Raw genomic sequence first — 23,528 nt, 5'->3', positions numbered from 1 at the left:
TGTTGAATTGAGTCTTGTGTACAGAAGTGGCAAAGTGATTGATTTAATTTGTGATATTGTTTTTGTGTTTTGTTTTGGACCTATAACTGACAGTGGGGTTCCCATCTTCTTGTATATGATCTACTCTGTTAAGGTTTGGGGAATAGATTGTAGTGGTTTGATTTACTTTACAATTGTGGAGGTTGGATTGAATTTGTGTTTGGTGAACTTGTGAGTGTGCACACAGTTTCAGAGTAATTTCTATTGGATAGGATTGGGAACCCTGTTGTAACGGTTACAATTTTGTTTGTTTTCTCTCTTTGCCAGTTCTGATTACCCATTGTGAATATTGTGCAATAAACTTTGTTATCTTTGCAACGAAACACACTGTGGTTGTGGCCCTTTTATTTAGTTCTCCTCATCTCTTGCGACATGACGGGGTTACATATAAAAATACAAATATCATATAAATACAATAAAACAAAACAAGAAGTAATTTTATACAATATATATTCTTAAATGAACATGATAAAAAATCCAAAACCTTTTCAGGCATAATCTCATTAAATATGTCCTTTAATGAAGTAACTTCATAAAAGAGCATTCTGCTCAACTATATCAGACATTCATAATAACAGAAAAAAACTTGCCATAGTTTTGTCATTTTATAAGTAGCCAGTTTTGGTGTAACAAGTTGTACATTTTGTTGCCAATTAGTAAATGTAGTGGGTGTATTAAGAGGCTACAATTTCCAAATATGCCCAAGTGTAACTTGATCCCCTCCCATTATGCTGATCTGATGTGTGTTGGTATGCCTGACCCCTCTTTGTTTGGAATAATTTAAATGTTACTCTGCCTTATTTGGGAAAGCTGGCCTACAGTAGCCTTAAGACATCTCATTTTCTAAATACAATTAAATAAACACATTTCGACAAATGATGCAAACTCCGCTAGATTATAGATACAAGATTATTATTGTTATATTCACTATGAATAGGAGATCATATCCAATCCTTTTTGACAAAAGTTGAAATTTGTTAATTTTTTTTTAATAATACTTATTTCAGGTTTCAAAAACTATAAATGCCACCACTTGTGTCGTAAAACAGCACACTACCACTGTTGTTACTTTGACAAAACAGTAATTGGTCGGACTGACATCACAAAACACCTGCTTATTCATACAGCAGATAAGAGTGCAGGTTGACAAGCCACCAGGACTGTGGCTAATAACCAGGGGGAAAGGTCATTCACTCTGGTTCATGGACCAACTGACCAGCCATCAGCAAAGGCCAGTGAGCGGAGGGTCCAGCAGTCCATAATAGTTTCTGGACCAACTGACCAGCCATCAGCAAAGGCCAGTGAGCGGAGGGTCCAGCAGTCCATAATAGTTTCTGGACCAACTGACCAGCCATCAGCAAAGGCCAGTGAGCGGAGGGTCCAGCAGTCCATAATAGTTTCTGGACCAACTGACCAGCCATCAGCAAAGGCCAGTGAGCGGAGGGTCCAGCAGTCCATAATAGTTTTTGGACCAACTGACCAGCCATCAGCAATGGCCAGTGAGTGGAGGGACCAGCAGTCCATAATAGATTCTGGAACAACTGACCAGCCCTCTACCACAAACCAGAAACACTGGGGTCTACCATCGGTGGAGCAGGAGCTAAGACATCATAAATCAAATTTAAAAAAAGTTCCCTGTCCTAAATGTAATGTGACATTATACTTGAAAAATTTACAACGACACATACAAAGAAAGCATAGAACTGAAAAAATTGACATTTGTGCAGATCGCCACCTTGCCAGCCAATGTATTGATGCAAGAAATGGTATTTTTGCAGTTGGCAAAAATTTCTGTGGGCCACCTGTTCATGTTAAACAAAAGCTGAGAGGTCCAAGTGAATGCGAGATGGATGACTGCTCTTTGTTTTATGATGTAGCAGGTAGGAGTGGGCATCAATCATTTCGATGTTCTCACCTAAGGTCACTTGACTTTTGTTCAACTCCCTCAAACACCTGTCATCTTGAGGAGGACACACTGAGTGAGCTTGTAAAGCAAAGATGGTTTAAAGAAAACAAGAAAGAGATTTGTCTTGCTCGACTAAAGGAGGCAACAGACCAAAGTGCTCCACTTGCTGTGGGTGTTAAAATTGGGCCACCCAAAAAGCATTATGTGTCTGTCTTGGAGAACAAACCATCATACTACAGTCGATTGGGAAGGGTGATGGTTATGTATGATGCCCAGAGAAACAGCTGGCATTGTCCCTGTGTTAATGCACGGGTGCCTTGTCCACATAAGTATGTCGCAAAGTGGTTCCTTTTCAAACTAATAGACAGCTTTTTAAATATGTCAAAATCAACTGGAACAGAAGAAGATTACTTGGATGGTCATCAAGAAGATGACAAGGAAAACATGGAAAAGCCGCTTGGACTTGGGAAAGAACTTTTGCGGAGAATTTTAAAGTATATCATGGATTAAAAACGGTATCCAACAAATTTTCCTGAAAATCTTTTGCAGAGGAGTGTTTGATCCTCCCCCACCAAAGCATATTGTGCCATCAGAAAAGTTCTGCACTGAATGTGGTTATAACTTGCCTCTAAGTGACCCTATCCTTATCACAGCAAATGCTAAGATTGTGACACTGACATGTGTCTATGAAGGTAAGTGTTATAAAAAATTAAATATTACAGCATGCTGTCACATCTATGTGTCTAATCAATTTATTCCTTTCAGGAATAAGCACATACTTAAGGAAATGTCTAAGATATGGAATGGAGTACCGTTCCCAGTCTTGGTAACATGGAATCCACAACTTTAACAATCATATTCTCATGGGTTTCCACTTGTGTTTGTATTTAAGGGCATCACTCCAGGTATGGTCCCTGTACATTTTAAATGCACCTTTATTCCTTAAAATTGAAGCTCTCTTTCTCTCTTTGTATATGTTGTTTATTATACCTTCCCACAGTCCTAATTACTGCTTATTGTTACTAAGTAACAATACCTGCCACAAAGTATAACACTTTTATATTTGTCTGTAGACTCATAATGCAGCAGGCAGAGTTTTCAAAGCAATGGAACTTGCATCTTGTTTAAAGCTTCCTTCACATAACCATCTGTTTCATGGTTACCTACATTTTGAAGCATTGGTGCAACATGACTACAAATATGCATGTATCAATTGTGGTTCTCATCCTCCTGTGGTTATTATGGATCTTCATAAAAAGGGAGTTTTCAGTATGCCAGATATGACAACATACACATTAAAGCTATTCTGACAATGTTTGTTTTAGGCTTTGTTTGTATTGTGAGGAACAAAGAATGTTGGTTTCCTTTTGCAGTGAGTGAGGTACCTGATCCAACCGATTATACTGGGGAAGTTAATGTGAGTGACTTCTGGGAGTCTCTGTCCTTGAATATTATTTCCCTTGGGTTTGTGAAGGGTAAGACATGTTTTTTTCTTTGTCACTGAAGTAAATTGTACATGCCTCTATTGAATGATTGATTAACAAACAAAAACAACATATATTTAAAAGTTTTCTCATGTAGTTGGAGAGGAGAATCCTTTTGTTGTCAAGCCGACCTTTGGTTTTTGGGCACCGTGGATTGGACCTGAAACTCGAAAATCTGATGTGGTTTTAAACGCAGAGTGGGAAAAAGTACACCGCCCAGCAAAAACAAAAGAGCAGGCACCACTGAAGACAGACTTCTCGAGGAAGTCATGAAAATGAAGGTCAGGATTATTTGTAATATTTGTCTGTGTGAATATGTATCATATTTTTACTTTTTTTTTTTATTTGTTTCAACTTTACAGGTTGATGATGTCAAGAAACTGTGCAAAGCTTGTGGGGTGGATCCCTGTGGTTCAAAAACAGACCTTATCCTCAGGCTTCATAATGAAATTAGGAGTAGGAGTACTTATGATAAGATTTTTGAGAAGATCTGGGGGTGCATCAGGTAAGGAACCATACTCTGATTATGTTTTTTTTTCATTTGAATTTAAAGAATTTATATATTTTTTTATAATTGGTTTATAATGGTTTTAGGAGGCTGGTCTGCAGTTATGTGCCCATGTGGAGTGGTATACAGCCTGAAATTCAACATGAGAGCGGAAAGTCCTAGAGACTATGTTGATATTTTACTGTCCTGGCAACATTTACCAAATGTGACCATTTATGATTTTGCCAGAGGTCTGGCAACACATGGGAATCTGAGGGGCCCATTGGTGTTGCCATTTGCTCCACATGAGGGAAGACTACTTAGGCCTACAGAAGAAAACATTTCTTTAGCCAAAGAGGGCAAGGTCAAGGTTTATCTTCCCTGGTTAACAGAGCCACGAAATCCCCCCGATATCAATGGGCATCCTACAACAGGGAGTTCAGAGCATTATGTCCTATATGATAAACTGCATGAAACAAATGCGAAAGATCCCAAGGATTTTTTAAGAAGAACTGCTCTGGTGCCAGAACTGGCTGGGAAGGTTAATACCCAAGTAGTAGAACAATTCTTTGCTCAAATGGAGAAAAACAACTACTTTCTCAACATGATGGCACCCAGCTCTCAAATCTTTCTAATTCGTAATATAGTCCACCATCACAACACCCAGCTCAACAGATCAAGGCTGGAGAAAATACAGAAGTTAATGGGAACCAGACAAACCTTCATGAACAAGAATGGGCAACTTATTATAGGTAACATGTCTGTGTTTGTAACATACTTTTTTGCATGAGCATGTGTACTACGATTATATATATTTTTTCCCCTTTTAGGTCTATCTCAAGATATCTCAAACGCTGACAATATTAAGGTTCTGCAAAAAGATGAGGCTATTACTAAACTGCAGAATGTTAGTGCTAACTCCAGATGTTGGCAACATCCATTGAGTGCAGAACTACAGGAAAAGGTATCAAGTCAAGCCAGCTTTATAATATTGTACAAAATTTAGCAGCTTTAATGAAAATCATACCGTTATGTCTCATAATTTTACACTGAGCAGTTTAACGGCTGAGACATACAATTATATACAGTATGTTAATTATATAAATTATCAACCAATTGAGATTTAACAATAATAATGAAAGGCCTATAGAAGATAGAATTGTAGTTAATATGAAGAATGTTGTTTTTATGCGTTTTCATTTTTAGGTTTCACATGTACTGGATGAGGCCATGGATCCCAAGGATCATTCAATTCAATTCAATTCAAATTTATTTGTATAGCGCTTTTCACAATACACATTGTCTCAAAGCAGCTTTACAGAAAGTGCATTTCGGAAATGTACATAGAAAAATACAGTTAGTTAATCAAGTAGTAATTTATGGCATAACATATCGCCGGCTTTGAGTCGTCTCTTCACAGGCGTCGAGTCGTCTCTTCACAGGCGTTGGGGCATCTGAAGTCTCCGTGAGAGGCTGGATACAAACTGGAGCTGACAAACGCTATTTACCTCGGGACTAGCGTCCCGAGATAACAGCAGAAAGGCAGATGGGAAATAATTAGCATAGCTGATGTTCATAATGTTAATGCATTCGAACTGATTCAGCAGTAGTATTAAAGGTTAAGCATTAAGTGAATGCTTGGTTAAAGAGATGCGTCTTTAATCTAGTTTTAAACTGGGACAGCGAGTCTGAGCCTCGAACAATATCAGGAAGGCTATCCCAGAGTTTAGGAGCTAAATGCGAGAACGCCCTCCCTCCTTTAGTGGACTTAGATATCCTAGGAATGACCAGAAGCCTCGAATTTAGTGATCTTAAAGAGCGCGATGGATTGTATGGCGATAGAAGGTCTGTTAAATACACAGGAGCTAAACCATTTAGGGCTTTATAGGTCAGTAGGAATACTTTGTAATTGATACGTAACTTAATAGGTAACCAGTGTAGAGATGATAAAATAGGTGTTATATGATCATATTTTCTTGATCTAGTAAGAACTCCAGCGGCTGCATTTTTCACTAACTGTAGCTTGTTTATTGAGGATGCAGGACAACCAGCTAATATAGCATTACAGTAATCTAGTCTCGAGGTCATGAATGCATGAACTAACTTTTCTGCATCAGAAACAGATAGCATGTTACGTAGCTTAGCAATGTTTCTAAGGTGGAAAAAGGCTGTTCTTGTAATATATGAAATATGATTTTCGAAAGTCAAGTTGCGGTCTAGTATAACACCCAGGTCTTTTACTGTAGTGGATAAAGTAACAGGACATCCTTCTAAATTAAAGTTGTATTGTAAGGGATTTTGTGGGTAGTTTTTTGGACCAATAAGTAGTACCTCCGTTTTATCTGAATTTAATAGCAGGAAATTACACGTCATCCAGCATTTTATATCATTTAGACACTGTCAATTTAGATAAGTTAGTGTTTTCATCTGGCCGTGATGAGATATATAATTGAGTGTCATCAGCATAACAGTGGAAATTAATTCCATGTTTTCTTATAATATTACCAAGTGGCAGCATGTATATTGAGAATAGCAGAGGGCCTAACACCGATCCTTGCGGCACTCCATAGTCCACTGACGTTATCTTTGATTTTTCCCCATTTAAACAGACAAAATGGTAACAGTCTGATAAGTACGATCTAAACCAGCTTAATGCCTGTCCCTGAACACCAGTGTAGTTTTGTAGTCGATCCAAGAGTATTTTATGATCTATAGTGTCGAACGCAGCGCTAAGATCGAGTAGAACTAGTATTGAGATACAGCCTTGGTCATATTGTATGCGTTTATGGTGAAACACTTACCCGTGAGGACTTCTTGACATTAGGGCTACAGAATTATGTAGAGGCCATGGTAAGACAATGGAGTAACATGCACTCATGTGTTAGATGTGTAATTTGCATTATCATGGATTTTATTTTTGTGCCTCTTATGCAGATTCTGAATTCCTGTCTAAGGGTTATTGGTATTGTAGTATTTACTACCAATGCACTACATATCGACAGTATAATATGTAAATTACAAAACAAACAAAAACATTGTGTAAATACTGTAAAATCAACTTTGTGTTACAGGACATTGACATCTGGGTGACCAGCAGTTACATTTCAGTGACCTGCTTACCACCGCTCTCTGCAAACCCATTGGACCATTTTTCTGTATGTGTTTTTTTCTGGGTATATACTTTTTTGTAAAAACTTTTTTAAAAATGTATAACTCTTTGTGTGTGGATAAATTATTCTTTAAAGGTGGACATTTGCAACAAAGATGTCATTTTACTTCCATCTTGGAAACCAGGCCTTTTAACTTGGGAACAAGGCCATTGGATGATTTCTGTAAGTTAATATTTCAAATGACATACTTATGCTTTTAGTGCAAAGGGTTCATGAACTGTATCTGTTATAGTCCCGGTATGCCATTTCTTGGGATTTCTCAAAAGTGGGGGTGCAGGCTGACAGGTTAAATTATAATTTAAAGTCATATTTTTATGTGAACAATTTATTTAAAAAAAAAAAAAAAAAAAAAAAAAATTAAATCCATTTAAAGTTGTCTTAATGAAAAGTTTGTTGCACAATAATAGGTTAAAGTGTTCTCGGACATTTTTCAGATGATGAAGCCAAAGCAAAGACTGTTCTTTCTTTACTCGCTCTGTGGCTCCGGTTTAAGTGATGCCAAATACATTCAATTATACAGGTCCTTCAAATGTTCACAACAGCAGTGTGGTAGTTCTGTTTGAAACCATACTGCTTGTTTGTTTTTGTTCTTAAGGAACTTAAGGAATGAATTATTGTTACTATGTTTTACTAAGGTGAACTTGAAACTGAATTCCAACTTATTGTACTTTTTTGATGCGAGTTAAACTTGTGTGTGTATATATCTATAACATATATGTGAATATACGATCTATTCTGCTAATATCCATTCTGTACATGTGCATTGATCAGTCTCGCACAGCAAGAAAAGTACAACTGAGTCCATTTGGATTTCATGTTGACGTCAAATTGTACGGTAGTTCAGTTTTAGACCATTTTTTTTTTTTATTATCTTATTTAACTTACTGTTTGTTCATTCAAATTGTTCCAGCCCAACTGTTCAAAATTAATTTCCATGCTTGCAAGTAAGCGTTATTGCAAAATTCCTCTTAGTTCCATTAATCCAGCCAGGTAGCCGCACACACTGCCTTGCAGTCCTTAAAGAACAATATTTTTGCTCATCTTTATTCATTGTTCATATACCTCTGTTTTTTGTTGTTGTTTTTTTTAATTGATAGAGAGCTTGCCCACAAAATTGCACCAGGACTATGGTCGGAGACTGTCCTAAATGACATTACGGTGGGATTTTTATTTTCATTTTTTATGTCCCACATTACTATGATCACAGCTTCTGCTGTAATGTATAAAGTTCTTAATTTACAAGTTGTTGTGTGTTTATCATATCAATTAATAATTTATGGTGTGTTTGATTTCATTACTAGGACAATGCAAGACAAAGGCTGTCAAATAACTGTGGAGTGTTTGTCTTGGTGGCAAGTACAGAATATGTAAATGAGGAACATCGAGGTGTAATCAATTGCTGTTACCCATTTAACTTTTTTTGTGTTTCTTTGCATATTATAGTATGCACTGTATGTTGTTCTGGGACAGAAGTTTGACATCCCTGAAGTAAATATTTATTTTTTGTAGCTAATGCATTTTAATATAATTGAAAATTATACTAATTCATTACTTTATGTACACAGCTAAACATGAAGAACATAAGAAAATGGTGGTGTGCCATCTTGCTTGAAAATTTCTCTTTAGAGTAAATGTGAAAAACTTTGCTGTACTTTTAACACGTGGTGTTTTTAAGAAACCCTTAAAGAAGTGAAGAAATCTTGTTCAATCTGTAAACTGTTTTGGGAAGTCAAGGAACGGAATGATTTAGTGACTCGCTCATAACACTCAGTAAAAATATATTCTGCAGACCCTTTGATTGAAAAGGAGTTGCAAAGTGTTTCAGTGATGATAAAAATCAGCAGGTGTAAACTACTTGCTCTATCAAACTCCTTTAATATCTGTTCCTAATACTATTAGGGGTTGGCAAGATTTTGAAATGTTGTATTCATTGGTGAATAAGGTTTTTTAAGAAATATTTAAAATTGGACCATTAATTAGAATTAACTGTAATCTGTGATCAATGTAATGCATACTTGGATTCAATTAATTTTGATATTGTACTTGTTCTATTGCTTACTTTATTTGTTTTTGTTGCATGACAATCAAATTGTGGAAGACATGGGAGAAAGAGGAAACGAGCTGTTGTAGCTGGTATTGTCAGCTTTTTATATTTTGCTGATATTTTTTTGTCAAATGAATGGATAATTTATCAAATTTTTTTATTCTAATCCTCTTTCAGATGAAGAAGAATGCTCTGCACTCCCTGAAACCTATGGGAAGACAAAAAACTGAACTTGGATATGAAAGTAAGAACTTTGATATGAAACGAAATACATATACTATGCTGGGTTTCAAATTATGTAACTTTAATATTGGTCAGCTAATTTTAAATTACTTCATTTTAGCAGACCAAACCCCAGTTGTGCCCTCTGTTTTTAGCAAGGTATGCATAATCAAATTTAATGATGATTTAAAATGTGTATCATAGAACAATTTTAATCCACGTATATTTTTCTTTAAAGTAACACCAGGTAACTTTTGCTCTCGGGGTCCCCCTACAGTTGGGAAACAGTATTGTCCTCTACTCCTGTCTCTTTCATTCTACATGCACGTGCATTTGTTGACAACCATGATAGCCCTGAACACTGTAGGAGGAGGTCACATGCAGGTGTTCTGCTTGCGTCGCGTGTGAAATGTCTTCATCCCAGGTACAGTGGCATATATTTCAGCATGTCATATGAATATAATTTCATGGGTTTTATTTTTTTTCTAACGACAAATGATCGCGATGATCACGTTTACAAGCCAGCGTCATTATAGTAGGCTAGCCTAGTCTGGTTACCGTTTTACTGAATCTATATGATACTTCAATGCAATCTTTGAGTTGTAGATAATAACCATATATCGTCAATATTATAATATCAAGCTACCATAAAGTAATCTGCAAATTTTACAAATCGATTTGCATTATAGGTTGAGGCAAGACAAATAAACAAATATCACAGACATGTTAGGCATCCTAAAATATGATTTTGTATATCTTATATATTTACTTGCAAGAATGTAGCCCCTACCAAACTTGTACACGCCGTTTAGACATAGGCTTTCATTTGATTTTTTTTTTTGTACATGTTGAGTAGAGTACACTTTTTAGGTCAAACATTTGCTATTTGCATTTCATCGATTGCAAAGTTCAAATCAGAACGAGAATGCTAGGGATAGCCAACCATCAAAAACTAGAATATCGTTTACTAGCTACCAGATTGATAATTTGCTAGCCTACTCTACTATCATTACTTGATTCATAAACGGAGGATAAGATAGCTTCCGTAACATAGTCAGGCAGACAAAAAAACAAAAAAAGAGATAGTATGCAAGCAATATACTTACTAGTCCAAAAGCATGACAGCCAAGTCCGCATCGGTCGGGCACCCCTCCTCCTCCTTCAGCTCACGCCAGCGAGAAAACGCTGGCCCAATGTTGATCCTCGTTCTGCCTTTAACGCGATCACTTTCTCTTTTTCTCTTTTTGCTTTGCTCCGATAAAACCTTTGCTTTCTTGTTTTTCTGTGCTGCTTCGGCCATGACTCTAACATTTGGCTCGCACGTCCGATTTTAAGGAAGTGGCGGTGGTGGTAGAAGTGACGTATATGCCGTAAAGCAGTCGAATTTTGTAGTTCTCTTTGTTCGCCGGTTACTACCCGAAACCCGAAGTTTAAAAGTACGATTAAAAACGATACAGACCCCGTCAGGCTATGGCAGACGTGTCATTCAACCTATTGTAAGTCGATGTACCATCACAAGAGACTTGGAAATATATTATGAAGGTTGAAAAGTTAGTGTTACTTTAAGGATGAGCTGTTAAAAGACGATGGCCCTCCATCATGCTTCATCTTCAAGGTAGTTGAATAATGTTATATAATGTGCTTTTTAACGGTCTATGCTAACTGTTGCTATCTTTTCAGTTATCAGGAGCGTTGCTGAAGAACATACTTCTTGAAGTTGTTCTTCAAAAAGGAGATGCTGCTTACATGCCCCTGTCATTGGCTTGCTCAAGGTTCAGGGACATAGTTGGGAATGACAATTTCAAGAATCAAGCACACTTCTTATGGCTAGAGAGTAAATATTGACATTAAAAAATAAAACGCATAACAAGAACATTATTGATAATGTTAAATGTTATGTTAATTTTTTTTGTCACCTCAGGGGTTTCATGCTGGAAAAATAAGTCGTCTCACTACAAACAGCTCTTCTGGAGGATGTACTCAATCTCCACTTGTTTGGAGTGTGGGTTTGAGTACAAACGCTGCACACCTGGTACGTTTTGTGTAATTTGGTGATGAATAAAAGTTGTTGGTTTAAAGGAAAACTAAAAATCTAATTTACTTATGTCATCCCTTGGAGTTTAAAAGTTCTGGACACCATTCACTTGCATGGCATGGACCTACAGAGCTGAGAAATTATCCTTAATGTTTGTAAATGTTCAATGTCAACTATAACCCTAGTTCTTATTGTGCTTCTTGTGTATCCACCAGGTTATGCTGGGAAGGGAAAGCGAGGCGAGCTCCAGGGCATTTATTCAGAAACTTTCCACCCTGGATTTTGCAGTTTTCACTGCATGCAGATCAGTTCTAATGAGCTGATATAGTGTCCTTACAAATAACAAAAAAGACTAAAAATAATAAAATAAAATAAACACTTTTGCAATCAATTCTGAGTGACTTGTACATGATTTTATTAAGTGAAAAAAATCATTTATCCACCCTGAGATTTAAATGTGATGTATGTGTAACACGTTCAGAAGAACATTAGTCTGCTATTTTAAAGAATTATGCAGTAAAGATGGATGGTAACTTTTTTTTTTTACATTAACCAAATATTTTTCATGTATTTACACATTCACTTCACTGAGTCCAATTGCATCACATTTTAATATGTTAATTTACTTGTTTACATTTACTTGATACTGTAGAATATGTAGCATAAGGCCTACAGCCTGATGAATTTAAAACACCATCACTTTAAGTATGGTAAAAGGTGTAAAGACGTGACTTCATCATTGACAGTGAGTGGTATTGAACACACACAATGATAACAAAGCTGTAAGAAATCAGACCATGAACGTAATATTTGATCGTTTATTTTCATTACTGTCGCTACTTCCTGCCATACTCATGGACGTCCTCGGCAATGACAGCTTGGGGATTTCCGCATAGGCTCCTCCCACTTGTGGCGTAAACTCCTCCTACTTGCACATTTGTGAAACCCCTCCTACTTGCGGCATAAGCTCCTCCCACCTGCAGGTCTCCGGGCTGCAGCGATATATACGTGGAGATAACCGTGTAAATCGAAGTGGCGCCGCCTCCAATATCGCAATACAGGTGTTGTGCCGAATTCTGACCCCCGCCAAATTATTACCCCCCTAGTATGGTAGGTTTAGGATTAGTTGTGTGGGAGGGGTTAGGATTAGGGGTGGGGTTAGGATTAGGCAATCAGGTACCGATTTCAACGAGGGGGGTAATAATTTGGCAGGGAGTCAAAATTCGGCACAACACCTGTTGTAAAACTGTAGGCTATCTATCAAAGGTTGACAATCACAGGTTTCGTGTGACTTGACTAAAGGCAGAAAAATACAGGTTGCTTTTATTTCGGAAGGCATCCGGACGTGTTACTGAGCAGAATCAGACAGCTTTAATTTTTTTTAATCTATATTTTTTAACTTTATTCAAGACACAAAGATCCATAGAGACAACACAGTACAGATATATAAATGTAAAAACAATACAGAACAATTAAGAATGATGCGCGGATGAGGCATCATTTAGGCTATAGAGCATATACAGGCTTTCGGGTCCAATGTTTCCAAAAGCAAGATGTATACCTTGTGCACTCTTAGAAACATCAGCTATGGGCACAATGATCATATTCTTAGACCCTGTCAATCTGCACATGAATCTATACATCAAATTTCTTAAAACGGGCACATTATTAGACAAAAATTTTACTGGCACTACTCCACCTAGGAATTTTAAGCACAATTCTCAGTGCATCATTATTAAGCCACTTGAAGTTCTCATTATCAACTCACTAAAATTACACCACAGGTGGGCAGTATATAATGTAGTGCAATATGTTTTGAACAGAGAGATTTTAACATCAGGAGTGAGTGCACGTGTGGAATTTGCGTGCCAGCATGTTTGCCTGCCCATACAGTTTTCCACACTGACGCTGCACATCATCATCATCATCATCATCATCACAGAGGTCATCTCTTATCACATGTCCCAGATATTATATAAAATGTATCAACTTGGAAATGTATTTTTGTCTTGGTACAGCTAAAGCGTTATGTCACCCGTGACTGGTAACACGAAGTCAGTTGTAACTCAGTTTGAAAAGTCAGAAAAGAGCTGTGGTGAATGTGATGTCATTAATATCATACACTCGCATGGCATAGCATCACCCTTTTTGAGCTCACATAAGAAGTGGCATGTGAGCAACATTGTAGCTAAATTTTATGACCAAAAAAATTATTTTCAGGAAGGATAGTAAAAGTGATAACCTCACACTCACATGTTAAAACAGTTGCGCGATAGTTGTAACAGTTCATCAAAAATGTTACAAAAAATTTAGATTGTGGCGATCTTATTTAGCAAAGTACCTCATCTATCTCTATTGTAACTTACCACAGTAATGGTTGGAACAACGGAACTCTTTGTGTTTGACATTAACTCAGATAATCTGTGATTGTGTTGTACACGTCCAAGTGCGTTATATTTATAGCAGACAAATGTGACCATGTATCAAATTTTGAGATGGCACAAACAACTGATGCACAAACAAAAGGTATAATTTCATAACCGGTCTCCCCTATTTCAAATGTGTGCGCTGAAACTTTGACAATAGTCATGAGTTACGAAGTCAAATAGACTATAACCTACAAAATGTGCACAACAACCTTACAAAAGAAAAAAAAACTTTGATTTTGTGTTATTCTTATATTGTTTAATGAAAATACTGAAATCGCTTATAGAAAAATGTAAAGACTCGCACATAAAGGTGAGCTGCTTATTTACGTTAAACCAATGTGGGTGAATTAATAAAGGCAGCTCACCTTTGTTTATTATTAGGCTAATTGAAAACATTTCAGAATTGCTGAGATGCCTGACAAAGTGTGCAGCCAGTATTTTAACCCTTTATGGGGCTATTTATGAAATCACAGTTAGAAAAAATAAATCACTTTATATTTAAGACTAAAATCATTTTCCAAAACTAGTTTTCTAAATCTGACCTTTCACCTGTTTTTAGGGCGCTGTCATTTATAACTGACTTTGTCCTAGGGTAAATTATTTTTGGAATATTGTCCGAAACTTCACACACACTCAGCTGCATTTTCACTATCTGAAAATTAGTGAAAAGCTCTTAATTTAAAATAAAAAAAAAACTTTATTAACATTCCATTTTATCTTTTGCTACTTCATTTGGAACTCACATGTGAAAATGTAAAAAAAATAATGACAAATACAAATGCACCTTCGCTGCCTGGAAAATAGTGCAACCAAGTCTTAGTGTTTCAAAAAACATTAAAAAATCTTTGGCATTGTTTATTTTCTTGGAAAGTGTGGGGTACACTGAAAAAGAACAGTCTGGTTGATTTTCACTTGTGCTACAATCATTGATTTGGAACAATGATTGTGGCACAAGTGAAAATCAACAAGACTGTTTTTTTCAGTGTACCCCACACTTTCCAAACCTTAATTTTTACTTGTTTATTCATAATTTCTGGAGCATCACTGCTTGTCAGTGTAGACTAGAGGCCAATAGGCAAACTCACTGCCTCCTTGATCTTCAACTTCTTCATTTCTTACTATATCCTTATCTTCTGATTTTCTGATGGCATATCACTATCATCAATACTTTCTGGAGAAGGAATAGCTTTTCCTCTCTGTCTTCTATAAAACTTACTGGCAAAAAGGCTATTATAGGCTACATGCCAGCTGAACAATAGCAGCTACACAGAAAATGTGGATCCCCTAAAAGGACTTTGTCATTTATGAAAAATGCACAGATTTTTTAATTTTTTTTAGTTATTGTACAAAATTTGCATTAATTACCAAAAACTTTAGAAAAGACAACTAAAAATTAAAGCTGCAAGCAGCATTTAGCGGTGTTCAAGCAGTTAAGGCCTTTAAGGCCGTTAAGCACAAAAGCATCAAAAGACATTAAGTTTTATTTAGCATTAATTTAACCACTGACATAATAGAAACCGGTGTTTTAAACACATTGTTCTTTGTCTATGCCGTTATAAAAGTGTGTCCTGAATGAGCGCAGTTTTACAGCGTTTTTAATTAAACTGCTTAGGTTAGTGGGAAGAAGAAAGAAAACCCTGACAATAACACTACCAATACACAAACCAAGACTGAATATATTGCTGAAATCTTAAGTAAATCAAAATAATATGCAATATGTATGATAAATTAGCCTACATGAAATAGCAAATACTTTCTATTTTCCAAGACTCTATTGTGCATGTGCGTTAAAATTAAAATATGAGCCTTATTGTGATCTAATAAGTACAATTGTTTAAATGCATTAAATCCAAAGCTTGATATCCGACATTTTAATAGAAATCAGTGCATGCTGGTGCCATCACTTACCCAGGTAAAAGCGTAGGCCTACATGTACACAGTCGTCCACATGATAAAAGAAAACGAGACTCATCAGACCAGTGAAAACGACCTTCTTCAATTGCTCAAAGGTCCAGTTCCGACACTCACAGACCATTTGTTGGTGCTTTCAACGGTGGACAGGGGTCATCATAAGCACACTGTGGCTGACACATTCCTCCGATAACCATCATTAAAATTATGCATGATGTGCCACAGCAGACCTTATATTGGCTTGGATCAGATGGGATAGCCTTTGTTGCCGTCATGGAGTGATGAGTCTTTGGTGCCCAACACCCTGTTGCTGGTTTGTAGTTTGTCCCTCCTCGGACCACTGCTGACTGGGGGCAACCCACAATCCTGTAGTTTCAGAGATACTCTGTCCCAGTCACCTTGCCATAACAATTTGGCCCTTGTCTCAAATCTTTATTCCTACATCCAACAACATTGATTACGAGAACTAATTGTTTGCTTTCCAACTAATCTACCCAGACCATATGTGGCCTTGTTAGGAGATGATCAATGATATCCACTTCACCTGTGACTGGTCATAATGATTTGTGTTATCAGTGTATACCGCAATATATATATATACAGGTCCTTCTAAAAAAATTAGCATATTGTGATAAAGTTCATTATTTTCCATAATGTAATGATAAAAATTAAACTTTCATATATTTTAGATTCATTGCACACCAACTGAAATATTTCAGGTGTTTTATTGTTTTAATACTGATGATTTTCGCATACAGCTCATGAAAACCCAAAATTCCTATCTCAAAAAATTAGCATATTTCATCCGACCAATAAAATAAGTGTTTTTAATACAAAAAAAAGTCAACCTTCAAATAATTATGTTCAGTTATGCAATACTTGGTCGGGAATCCTTTTGCAGAAATGACTGCTTCAATGCGGCGTGGCATGGAGGCAATCAGCCTGTGGCACTGCTGAGGTGTTATGGAGGCCCAGGATGCTTCGATAGCGGCCTTAAGCTCATCCAGAGTGTTGGGTCTTGCGTCTCTCAACTTTCTCTTCACAATATCCCACAGATTCTCTATGGGGTTCAGGTCAGGAGAGTTGGCAGGCCAATTGAGCACAGTAATACCATGGTCAGTAAACCACTTACAAGTGGTTTTGGCACTGTGAGCAGGTGCCAGGTCGTGCTGAAAAATGAAATCAGATGGAAGCATGAAGTGCTCCAAAATCTCCTGATAGCTAGCTGCATTGACCCTGCCCTTGATAAAACACAGTGGACCAACACCAGCAGCTGACATGGCACCGCAGACCATCACTGACTGTGGGTACTTGACACTGGACTTCAGGCATTTTGGTATTTCCTTCTCCCCAGTCTTCCTCCAGACTCTGGCACCTTGATTTCCGAATGACATGCAAAATTTGCTTTCATCCGAAAAAAGTACTTTGGACCACTGAGCAACAGTCCAGTGCTGCTTCTCTGTAGCCCAGGTCAGGCGCTTCTGCCGCTGTTTCTGGTTCAAAAGTGGCTTGACCTGGGGAATGCTGCACCTGTAGCCCATTTCCTGCACACGCCTGTGCACGGTGGCTCTGGATGTTTCTACTCCTGACTCAGTCCACTGCTTCCGCAGGTCCCCCAAGGTCTGGAATCGGTCCTTCTCCACAATCTTCCTCAGGGTCCGGTCACCTCTTCTCGTTGTGCAGCGTTTTTTGCCACACTTTTTCCTTCCCACAGACTTCCCACTGAGGTGCCTTGATACAGTACTCTGGGAACAGCCTATTTGTGCAGAAATTTCTTTCTGTGTCTTACCCTCTTGCTTGAGGGTGTCAATGATGGCCTTCTGGACAGCAGTCAGGTCGGCAGTCTTACCCATGATTGCGGTTTTGAGTAATGAAACAGGCTGGGAGTTTTTTAAAGCCTCAGGAATCTCTTGCAGGTTTTTAGAGTTAATTAGTTGATTCAGATGATTAGGTTAATAGCTCGTTTAGAGACCCTTTTCATGATATGCTAATTTTTTGAGATAGGAATTTTGGGTTTTCATGAGCTGTATGCCAAAATCATCAGTATTAAAACAATAAAAGACCTGAAATATTTTAGTTGGTGTGCAATGAATCTAAAATATATGAAAGTTTAATTTTTATCATTACATTATGGAAAATAATGAACTTTATCACAATATGCTAATTTTTTGAGAAGGACCTGTATATATATATATATATTGCGGTATACACTGATAACTGCATATACAGTATATACACTGTATATACTGATAATATATATATTATATATATATATATTATATATATATTAAATTGTGCTATTAAATTGCACTGAAAAAGACGAACCAACATTCAGAGCATGTGGGTTCTGAGAAAAAAGAAGAATGATCTAGAGATGTCAAAGGTGTTATTGTAAACTTGGCTTGGTCAAGAAATCAATGAAGCAGCAGGATAATTTTGAAATAAACTACATTTTGATTTGTAAAGAAACCCAAGTGCTGATAAAACCAATTGTATTTGTTTATGCGAATACATTTTAAACATGTATAAATTAACATTAACGTATTACAAACGCGCATGAATTAACAATGAACAATAGTATATGCAAAGCACATTTATTTATAACAACATTTAGCTAGATTAAATGCTGTAAAAATCGTGGTTTATTGTTAGTTTACGTTATCAGATGCATTAAACTACTGTTAATGAACTAAACTTTGTTTTTTTAAGTTTGCATTTTATGAGAGGCTTCAGAAAGATCAGTTTAGAATTTGATTATAATTTCTCACTGTAACAGGAAAAAAGGAGAGATAGGCAAAACACTGTTGATAAACAATTAAATAAAATCTCTGTGGAGTGCTCGTCCAAACTTACGATCACACCAGATTCACTTGGAAATGTCAATTTATGAATGTAAAAGACTTTTTTTTTTATTTCTTCTGTCCTTCTGTTCAGTGTTATTCTGAGTAGTTATGTTCATAAATCAACATCTTATCCCCCCTTTAACTGCTATATAAATATTAAACAGTAGCAGGAAAATTATATCTAAACCTTGACTTGTCTACACTTGAATCTTTACTGTTAGCTGAATATATTTTGCCTGTGACACCACATTTGTAATATTGACCTGGGTTTTAAAGACTACAACAATTCTGATACAATAGTTTTCAAAATGCATGTGATTGTAAAACATTCATAATGTATTCTTTTATTTGAATGATTTGTAATATAATATTGCAGTGCCTGATATATTAAATAAAAAGTATAATCTGTTAAAACTTGGCCAGATTTGAAGTCACCATGTATCTACTTTAGTAACTTTACAGTCTTTAATCTTGTCAAATGATGAAACATTGTTAAACATGAATGACCATTATCATCTTTGATAATTTTGTAACAATGTGTAAATAAGACATTTATTTTCTCCTTTATATAGAACATAAGGAGACAAAGCTGGCTGAAATCAAAGGAACAGCAAATCAAAAAGTTAGCAAAGTGCATGAAAAAAATCATATATTAAAAACATTAATTTCCTTTTATTTGCAAGGTCTGTGTAGACTGTAATATACATCAACTTAGAGTAAACTAATGAACTTCTCTTTGAAAATAAAAACAAATAAACCAATAGAAATCACTAAACAGAGATTTACACCTTAGACCTCTTGTTTATGTGGTGGCATGACATGACCACCAGCTTGGCCCTACTTGCATAGTCACAATGATGAGTAAACAGCTTTTACTCTGTTCATTTGCTTCCATCATTCTGTTTCTCATACACTTGATCAGAATCCTAGTCTACATTCCTATGTATGGATACTTGGGGCGGGGAGTGCTAACTTTATTATTACAATCACATATATTGATTTGGTGTTTTTAAAGTAAAATATAGACTTATAAAAAGTACAAAGCAAACATCATAGATGGAAAAAAGAATAATCACACATCCCCACCCCAAAATCAGTGGTCCATGCTCCCAACTTACTGTTGTTCTTCTTTTGCTTAGCTTCTTTTCATTCTTTATCTTACATTCTTTAACTTCATTTCTTTTGTACTGCTCTTAAATTCATTATTCACCAATACCTCTAAAATTCCACTATAGAGTTTGGGGTGTAAACTCTGTTTTACAAACATCATTCTCATGGTGCTTTCCTGCTGTTTTATACAGTGCTAGAAGTTAGCATGGCTTCTGTCTAGAACTGAGGACACATAAATAAAAATAAGAATATTTATAATTTCCAAATACCAGTGACATGCATTCCCATGAATGAGAATCAGTTACACTTAACCAGTGTACAAAAAGTGCAATATGCCTATCTGTACATAAAGACTTTAAGTATTTTATATTTCAAAATTGCTTAAGCAGTTTGAGCCTAATATCTAAAGCCTTGTTTATCTTTGAAAAAGCAAAAACTCTAGACTTAAATCATTTGTGTATGTGTTTGTTAATTTGTTTTTCTCTCATAGTTCTCTGTCTGTACTTCCTGTCCGGCAGTTTGTACAGTTTCTGTTTGCACATGCTCAGTCTTGGCAACAAACTCTGCCTCTGCAGAGTTCTGAACAACGCTCTCAACCTTAGTGTTGGGTTTCTTAGAAATAGGTGGAGGAACTTTTATAGCAGTTTTGTTGGAGTCATTAGACTTGGCTGAATCGGAAACAGATGCAAACTCTGCCACCAGGGTCCTCCTCAGGTCAGCCTGAACCTCTAAGGATGACGGTGTCTCTATTACGACCTTCTTTGGGCTCTTGGAGAAGATGAAGCTGGCCGTAGATGCAGGGGAGTTGGGTAATGTGGTGCCACCGGCCATGACTGGGAGAGGGGAGCGCTGACTAAAGAGCTTGGCTTGCTTGTCTTTTGAAGACATAGTGGCAGCCTTCAAACGAATAGCATCCTGGAGACGCATGGAAGGGTTAGCGGGCAAAGAAATTATAGGAGGCATGGAAGAGACAGTGGGCATTGGTGTTTGGGGTTTAGGCTGCTCACCCTCCAGCTTTGAGGGTATTTCAACAGTGCTTGATTGCTTCTCGGGATTGTTGAGTTCTTGTGCCTGAAGTTGAGTCTTTGGCTCACTTCTTGATTGGTCCCTTCGTTCCATTGTCTTCGGCAGGGTAGCAGGAACAGGTGCTGTAACTTGGATTTGTTCCTTGAGTGTTTGGGGTTTGAGTCCTTCTTCAGAACAGGGTTGTTTAGTTGCTGGTTCAGTAGGAACTGAAGTGTTACTTGGTTCGGTGGTTGGACTTGTAGTTGATGAGCATGCTGGCTCAAGTCTTGTGTTTTGGGTTTTTTGAACAATGTTATTTGATTTAGTCTTTAGTTCAGTTGACTCTTTATGAGTATTTGATACAGTGGTTGTGTTTGTGTGCACGTTGACAGATGGAGATTCGGTTTTTGGCTCTGTGCCGGACAGAGCTTCCACATCAGGGGGCAGTGATGTCATAATCAAAGACCGTCTAATTGGTTTTGGTGGCACCTCTTGATTGAAAGCCGATTTTGGTTTGGGTTGTGATGATTTATCGAGATCTACAGCCTGACTCTGATTGGACTTTACCGACCTGAGACGAACCATCTGTAAGAGAGACTGGGTGACCACTGGACTGGAGGTCTCCTCTTTGACCGGAGAGGGACTGCTTGTCTGTCTCTCTGTTTCTGTTGTCTCTAGTCTGTCCTCCATTTTTACATCAGTAGGTAGTGGAGGAGGAAGAGGAACAGTGACTTGTTGAGATCTTACAACAGTGGGTAGTGGAGGAGGAGGAGTAACTCTGATTTGTTGAGAAGTTGCAGGTAATGTTACTAACACATTGGGTATTGAAGATTGGGATTCTTGCAGAGGGGGTGGGATTTTCTGTGGTTCAGAAGGTGGTGTTTGTGGAAGTGGAATTTCTTGTGGTGGAGCTGGTGGAAAATCTTGTGGTGGTGGAGGTGAAACTTCTTGTGGAGGTGAAACTTCTTGTGGAGGTGAAACTTCTTGTGGTGGTGGAGGTGGAACTTCTTGAGGTGGTGGCGGTGGAACATCTGGTGGTAATTGAGGCATCATAAGTATAGACCGTGGCGAAAATGGTGGGGGTGGCGGAGGAAAGTCGGTATCATTTGGCACAGCGACAGGAGTTTCAGAAGCGGTGCCTGCTGGCGGTGCCGGAGGAGGAAACAGAGGAGGTGGAGGGATCCAAGAAGTCAAGTCCTTTATAGCTTTGGCAGCTAGCGTAGAAACTGAAGGAACAAAGTCTGGAGGGGGCGGAGAATGTTTGGCTTGGCTGATGTTTGGCATTGGTGGGCAATGTTCTGGGGGAGGTGATGGAGACGGGGTGACACTGGCAGCTGGTGCTAAGGATTTAACTTTGGCTTTTAGCTCCACTGCCTGCAACACTGATGCTGCGTCACCATTTGATGAGGTCATGTCTGGTTCATCCACAATTTTAAGACCTCTCTTTTTAGCCCAGCGTGCATAGTTAACAGGCCCAGGTCCACACAGCAGTTTGAAAGTATGCTGGTTGTGAGCCCAGGTCTCTGGAGGAGGAGCTGGGGGAGCCAGTACTTTGGGATGGTTAGGAATGTCAAACAGAGCCATTACAGCTGGGGAAAATTTGTTACCATTAATTAAGTTTGCAGACAGAAAGATGTTATTCAGTTCAGCATGCTTACTTGTGCCATTAGTGTATGAATGGGGTGCACCAATGGAAGACATTTGAAGATTATTTCTGTATGTCTTTATCTCAAATGGAGTGGTTTTCTTGTCCATGCTGACTGGCTGGATCTCTTTTGATGGGACAGTTGTGAGTCCATTGGAGGTAGATAAGCCTTTCTTAGTGCTTAACTCATGAGTGGTCACGTTCATTTCAGATACAGTGGGGTATGGTGATCCATCTAGAGTGCTGACATCAGACAAGTAGTAAGGATTTTCAGATCTCTTCTCGGTCTGTTTCCCGTGTAAGGAGTATGACCTGCTGGGAGGAGCTGGAGGTATCTTGCTCCGTTTCATCACTGATAAGTTACATGTGAAAGCATCACCAGATCCTGTTTTTCTGCTGTCCTCCTCTTCTTTAGAATCCCCATTCCCATGAGTAGTTCTAAATGGAGCATGGGAACCAAAGTTGTTCAGCTTGACTGGTCTAGCCGTGTTCTCAACCTGACTTCCCCTGCTGGCCACACGGGGAGTGCTACTGCTGGAGATGGTTGATGAATCAGATACTAGTGTCTCTGATGATCCTGAGCTGCTCCACCCAGAATAGTTTGAGCGGCTTGAGTAATAATTTGAAGAGGTTCTGGAGGATGGACGGGTGGAGGAATAATTTGAAGAGGCTCTGGAGGATGGACGGGTGGACGCTGGGCTGGCTGACACTAGGCTGCTCTTACTGACGGTTCGGACACTGCTGCGACTTCGGCTGCGACTGAGTTCCACAACATCCACAGATGGTGGAAGTATAGCATTTGGAATAATTTTAGACATGTATGTGGCCTGAGGTGAGATAGACATGACTGCACCGGTTGGGTTCTCTGTCCAAGGAACAACTAGAGTGCCTGCTCCGGACTTTTCTGGATCTACAGAATGATTTACGGACCTTTGGATTATGTCATCTTTGGGTAGAGCCAGTGTGGAAACCTCTGTGTTGTGTTGCTTAACTGTGTGCAGATTCTCTTTGCCCTGTAGATGGTCTTGTACACTAGCAGAAGCACCATCCACATTGGAAAATATGGCACGTATTATCATGTCTCCATTGGACAGCTGGCCATCAAGAGGATTGGTGGTGATCCATTCTGCCCTGTCCAAGCCTTTAGATATGACATATTCAAAAATAGAATAAGTGAACATAACATGTTTTCCACTAA

The 23,528-nt window shown here is 37.9% G+C and overlaps 3 protein-coding genes and 1 long non-coding RNA gene across 8 annotated transcripts in view; 3 read left to right on the top strand and 1 right to left on the bottom strand.

Annotated features, from left to right (window-relative positions):
* The first annotated feature begins 1,899 nt into the window (after positions 1 to 1,899).
* On the top strand, positions 1,900 to 5,197 carry LOC143745366 (uncharacterized). The gene is made up of 7 exons (XM_077237479.1): positions 1,900 to 2,637; positions 2,711 to 2,850; positions 3,019 to 3,420; positions 3,527 to 3,710; positions 3,792 to 4,668; positions 4,747 to 4,880; positions 5,123 to 5,197. Exons 5-7 carry the CDS (start codon positions 4,014 to 4,016, stop codon positions 5,195 to 5,197), a joined length of 864 nt encoding a protein of 287 aa, XP_077093594.1. The 5' UTR covers positions 1,900 to 2,637; positions 2,711 to 2,850; positions 3,019 to 3,420; positions 3,527 to 3,710; positions 3,792 to 4,013.
* A 1,797-nt stretch (positions 5,198 to 6,994) lies between these two features.
* Positions 6,995 to 8,421, top strand: LOC143744855 (uncharacterized). The gene is made up of 4 exons (XR_013205927.1): positions 6,995 to 7,071; positions 7,162 to 7,248; positions 8,184 to 8,244; positions 8,388 to 8,421. It is a non-coding gene; the product is annotated as an uncharacterized LOC143744855 (long non-coding RNA).
* Positions 8,422 to 8,453: 32 nt separating this feature from the next.
* On the top strand, positions 8,454 to 11,767 carry LOC143744853 (uncharacterized). 3 transcript variants are annotated; one of them, XM_077236548.1, is made up of 9 exons: positions 8,454 to 8,574; positions 8,652 to 8,713; positions 9,185 to 9,219; positions 9,308 to 9,374; positions 9,477 to 9,511; positions 10,920 to 10,967; positions 11,033 to 11,186; positions 11,274 to 11,384; positions 11,603 to 11,767. In XM_077236548.1, the coding sequence occupies exons 4-9, from the start codon at positions 9,308 to 9,310 to the stop codon at positions 11,713 to 11,715; spliced, it is 528 nt and encodes a 175-aa protein (XP_077092663.1). In that variant the 5' UTR covers positions 8,454 to 8,574; positions 8,652 to 8,713; positions 9,185 to 9,219; the 3' UTR covers positions 11,716 to 11,767. The 3 variants fall into 3 exon arrangements, with proteins under 3 accessions (XP_077092663.1, XP_077092661.1, XP_077092662.1); XM_077236546.1 differs by having other exon boundaries at positions 9,474 to 9,511; XM_077236547.1 differs by lacking the exon at positions 9,185 to 9,219 and having other exon boundaries at positions 9,474 to 9,511.
* Positions 11,768 to 18,885: 7,118 nt separating this feature from the next.
* Positions 18,886 to 23,528, bottom strand: part of LOC143744852 (uncharacterized) — a 28,345-nt gene continuing 23,702 nt past the window's right edge. The window contains exons 7-8 of one of the 3 annotated variants that reach the window (XM_077236544.1): positions 21,660 to 23,471; positions 18,886 to 21,623 (exon numbers count right to left, since the gene is read on the bottom strand). In XM_077236544.1, coding sequence (XP_077092659.1) covers positions 20,149 to 21,623; positions 21,660 to 23,471 — 3,287 coding nt within the window. In that variant the 3' untranslated portion in view covers positions 18,886 to 20,148. Of the gene's footprint in view, positions 23,472 to 23,528 lie in introns of all 3 variants that reach the window. The other 2 variants (XM_077236545.1, XM_077236543.1) reach the window with 2 other exon arrangements.

This window comes from Siphateles boraxobius, unplaced genomic scaffold (genome assembly GCF_051911475.1).
Source record: "Siphateles boraxobius isolate OS27281-9 unplaced genomic scaffold, OSU_SipBor_1 20, whole genome shotgun sequence".
Lineage (NCBI taxonomy): Eukaryota > Metazoa > Chordata > Actinopteri > Cypriniformes > Leuciscidae > Siphateles > Siphateles boraxobius.
The sequence above is the reverse complement of the archived record's forward strand: the minus strand, read 5'-3'. Positions and strand labels throughout refer to the sequence as shown.

What these genes read in the sequence shown, in the direction of transcription:
- LOC143744853 (XM_077236547.1), top strand. Translation starts at nt 9,308, where the DNA reads ATGAAGAAGAATGCTCTGCACTCCCTGAAACCTATGGGAAGACAAAAA. An exon ending in TGCCCTCTGTTTTTAGCAAG is followed by an intron (nt 9,512 to 10,919) that starts GTATGCATAATC and finishes TGTTACTTTAAG; the next exon opens with GATGAGCTGTTAAAAGACGA. An exon ending in GTACAAACGCTGCACACCTG is followed by an intron (nt 11,385 to 11,602) that starts GTACGTTTTGTG and finishes TGTATCCACCAG; the next exon opens with GTTATGCTGGGAAGGGAAAG.
- LOC143745366 (XM_077237479.1), top strand. Translation starts at nt 4,014, where the DNA reads ATGGTTTTAGGAGGCTGGTCTGCAGTTATGTGCCCATGTGGAGTGGTA. An exon ending in GAATGGGCAACTTATTATAG is followed by an intron (nt 4,669 to 4,746) that starts GTAACATGTCTG and finishes TTCCCCTTTTAG; the next exon opens with GTCTATCTCAAGATATCTCA. An exon ending in GTGCAGAACTACAGGAAAAG is followed by an intron (nt 4,881 to 5,122) that starts GTATCAAGTCAA and finishes TTTCATTTTTAG; the next exon opens with GTTTCACATGTACTGGATGA.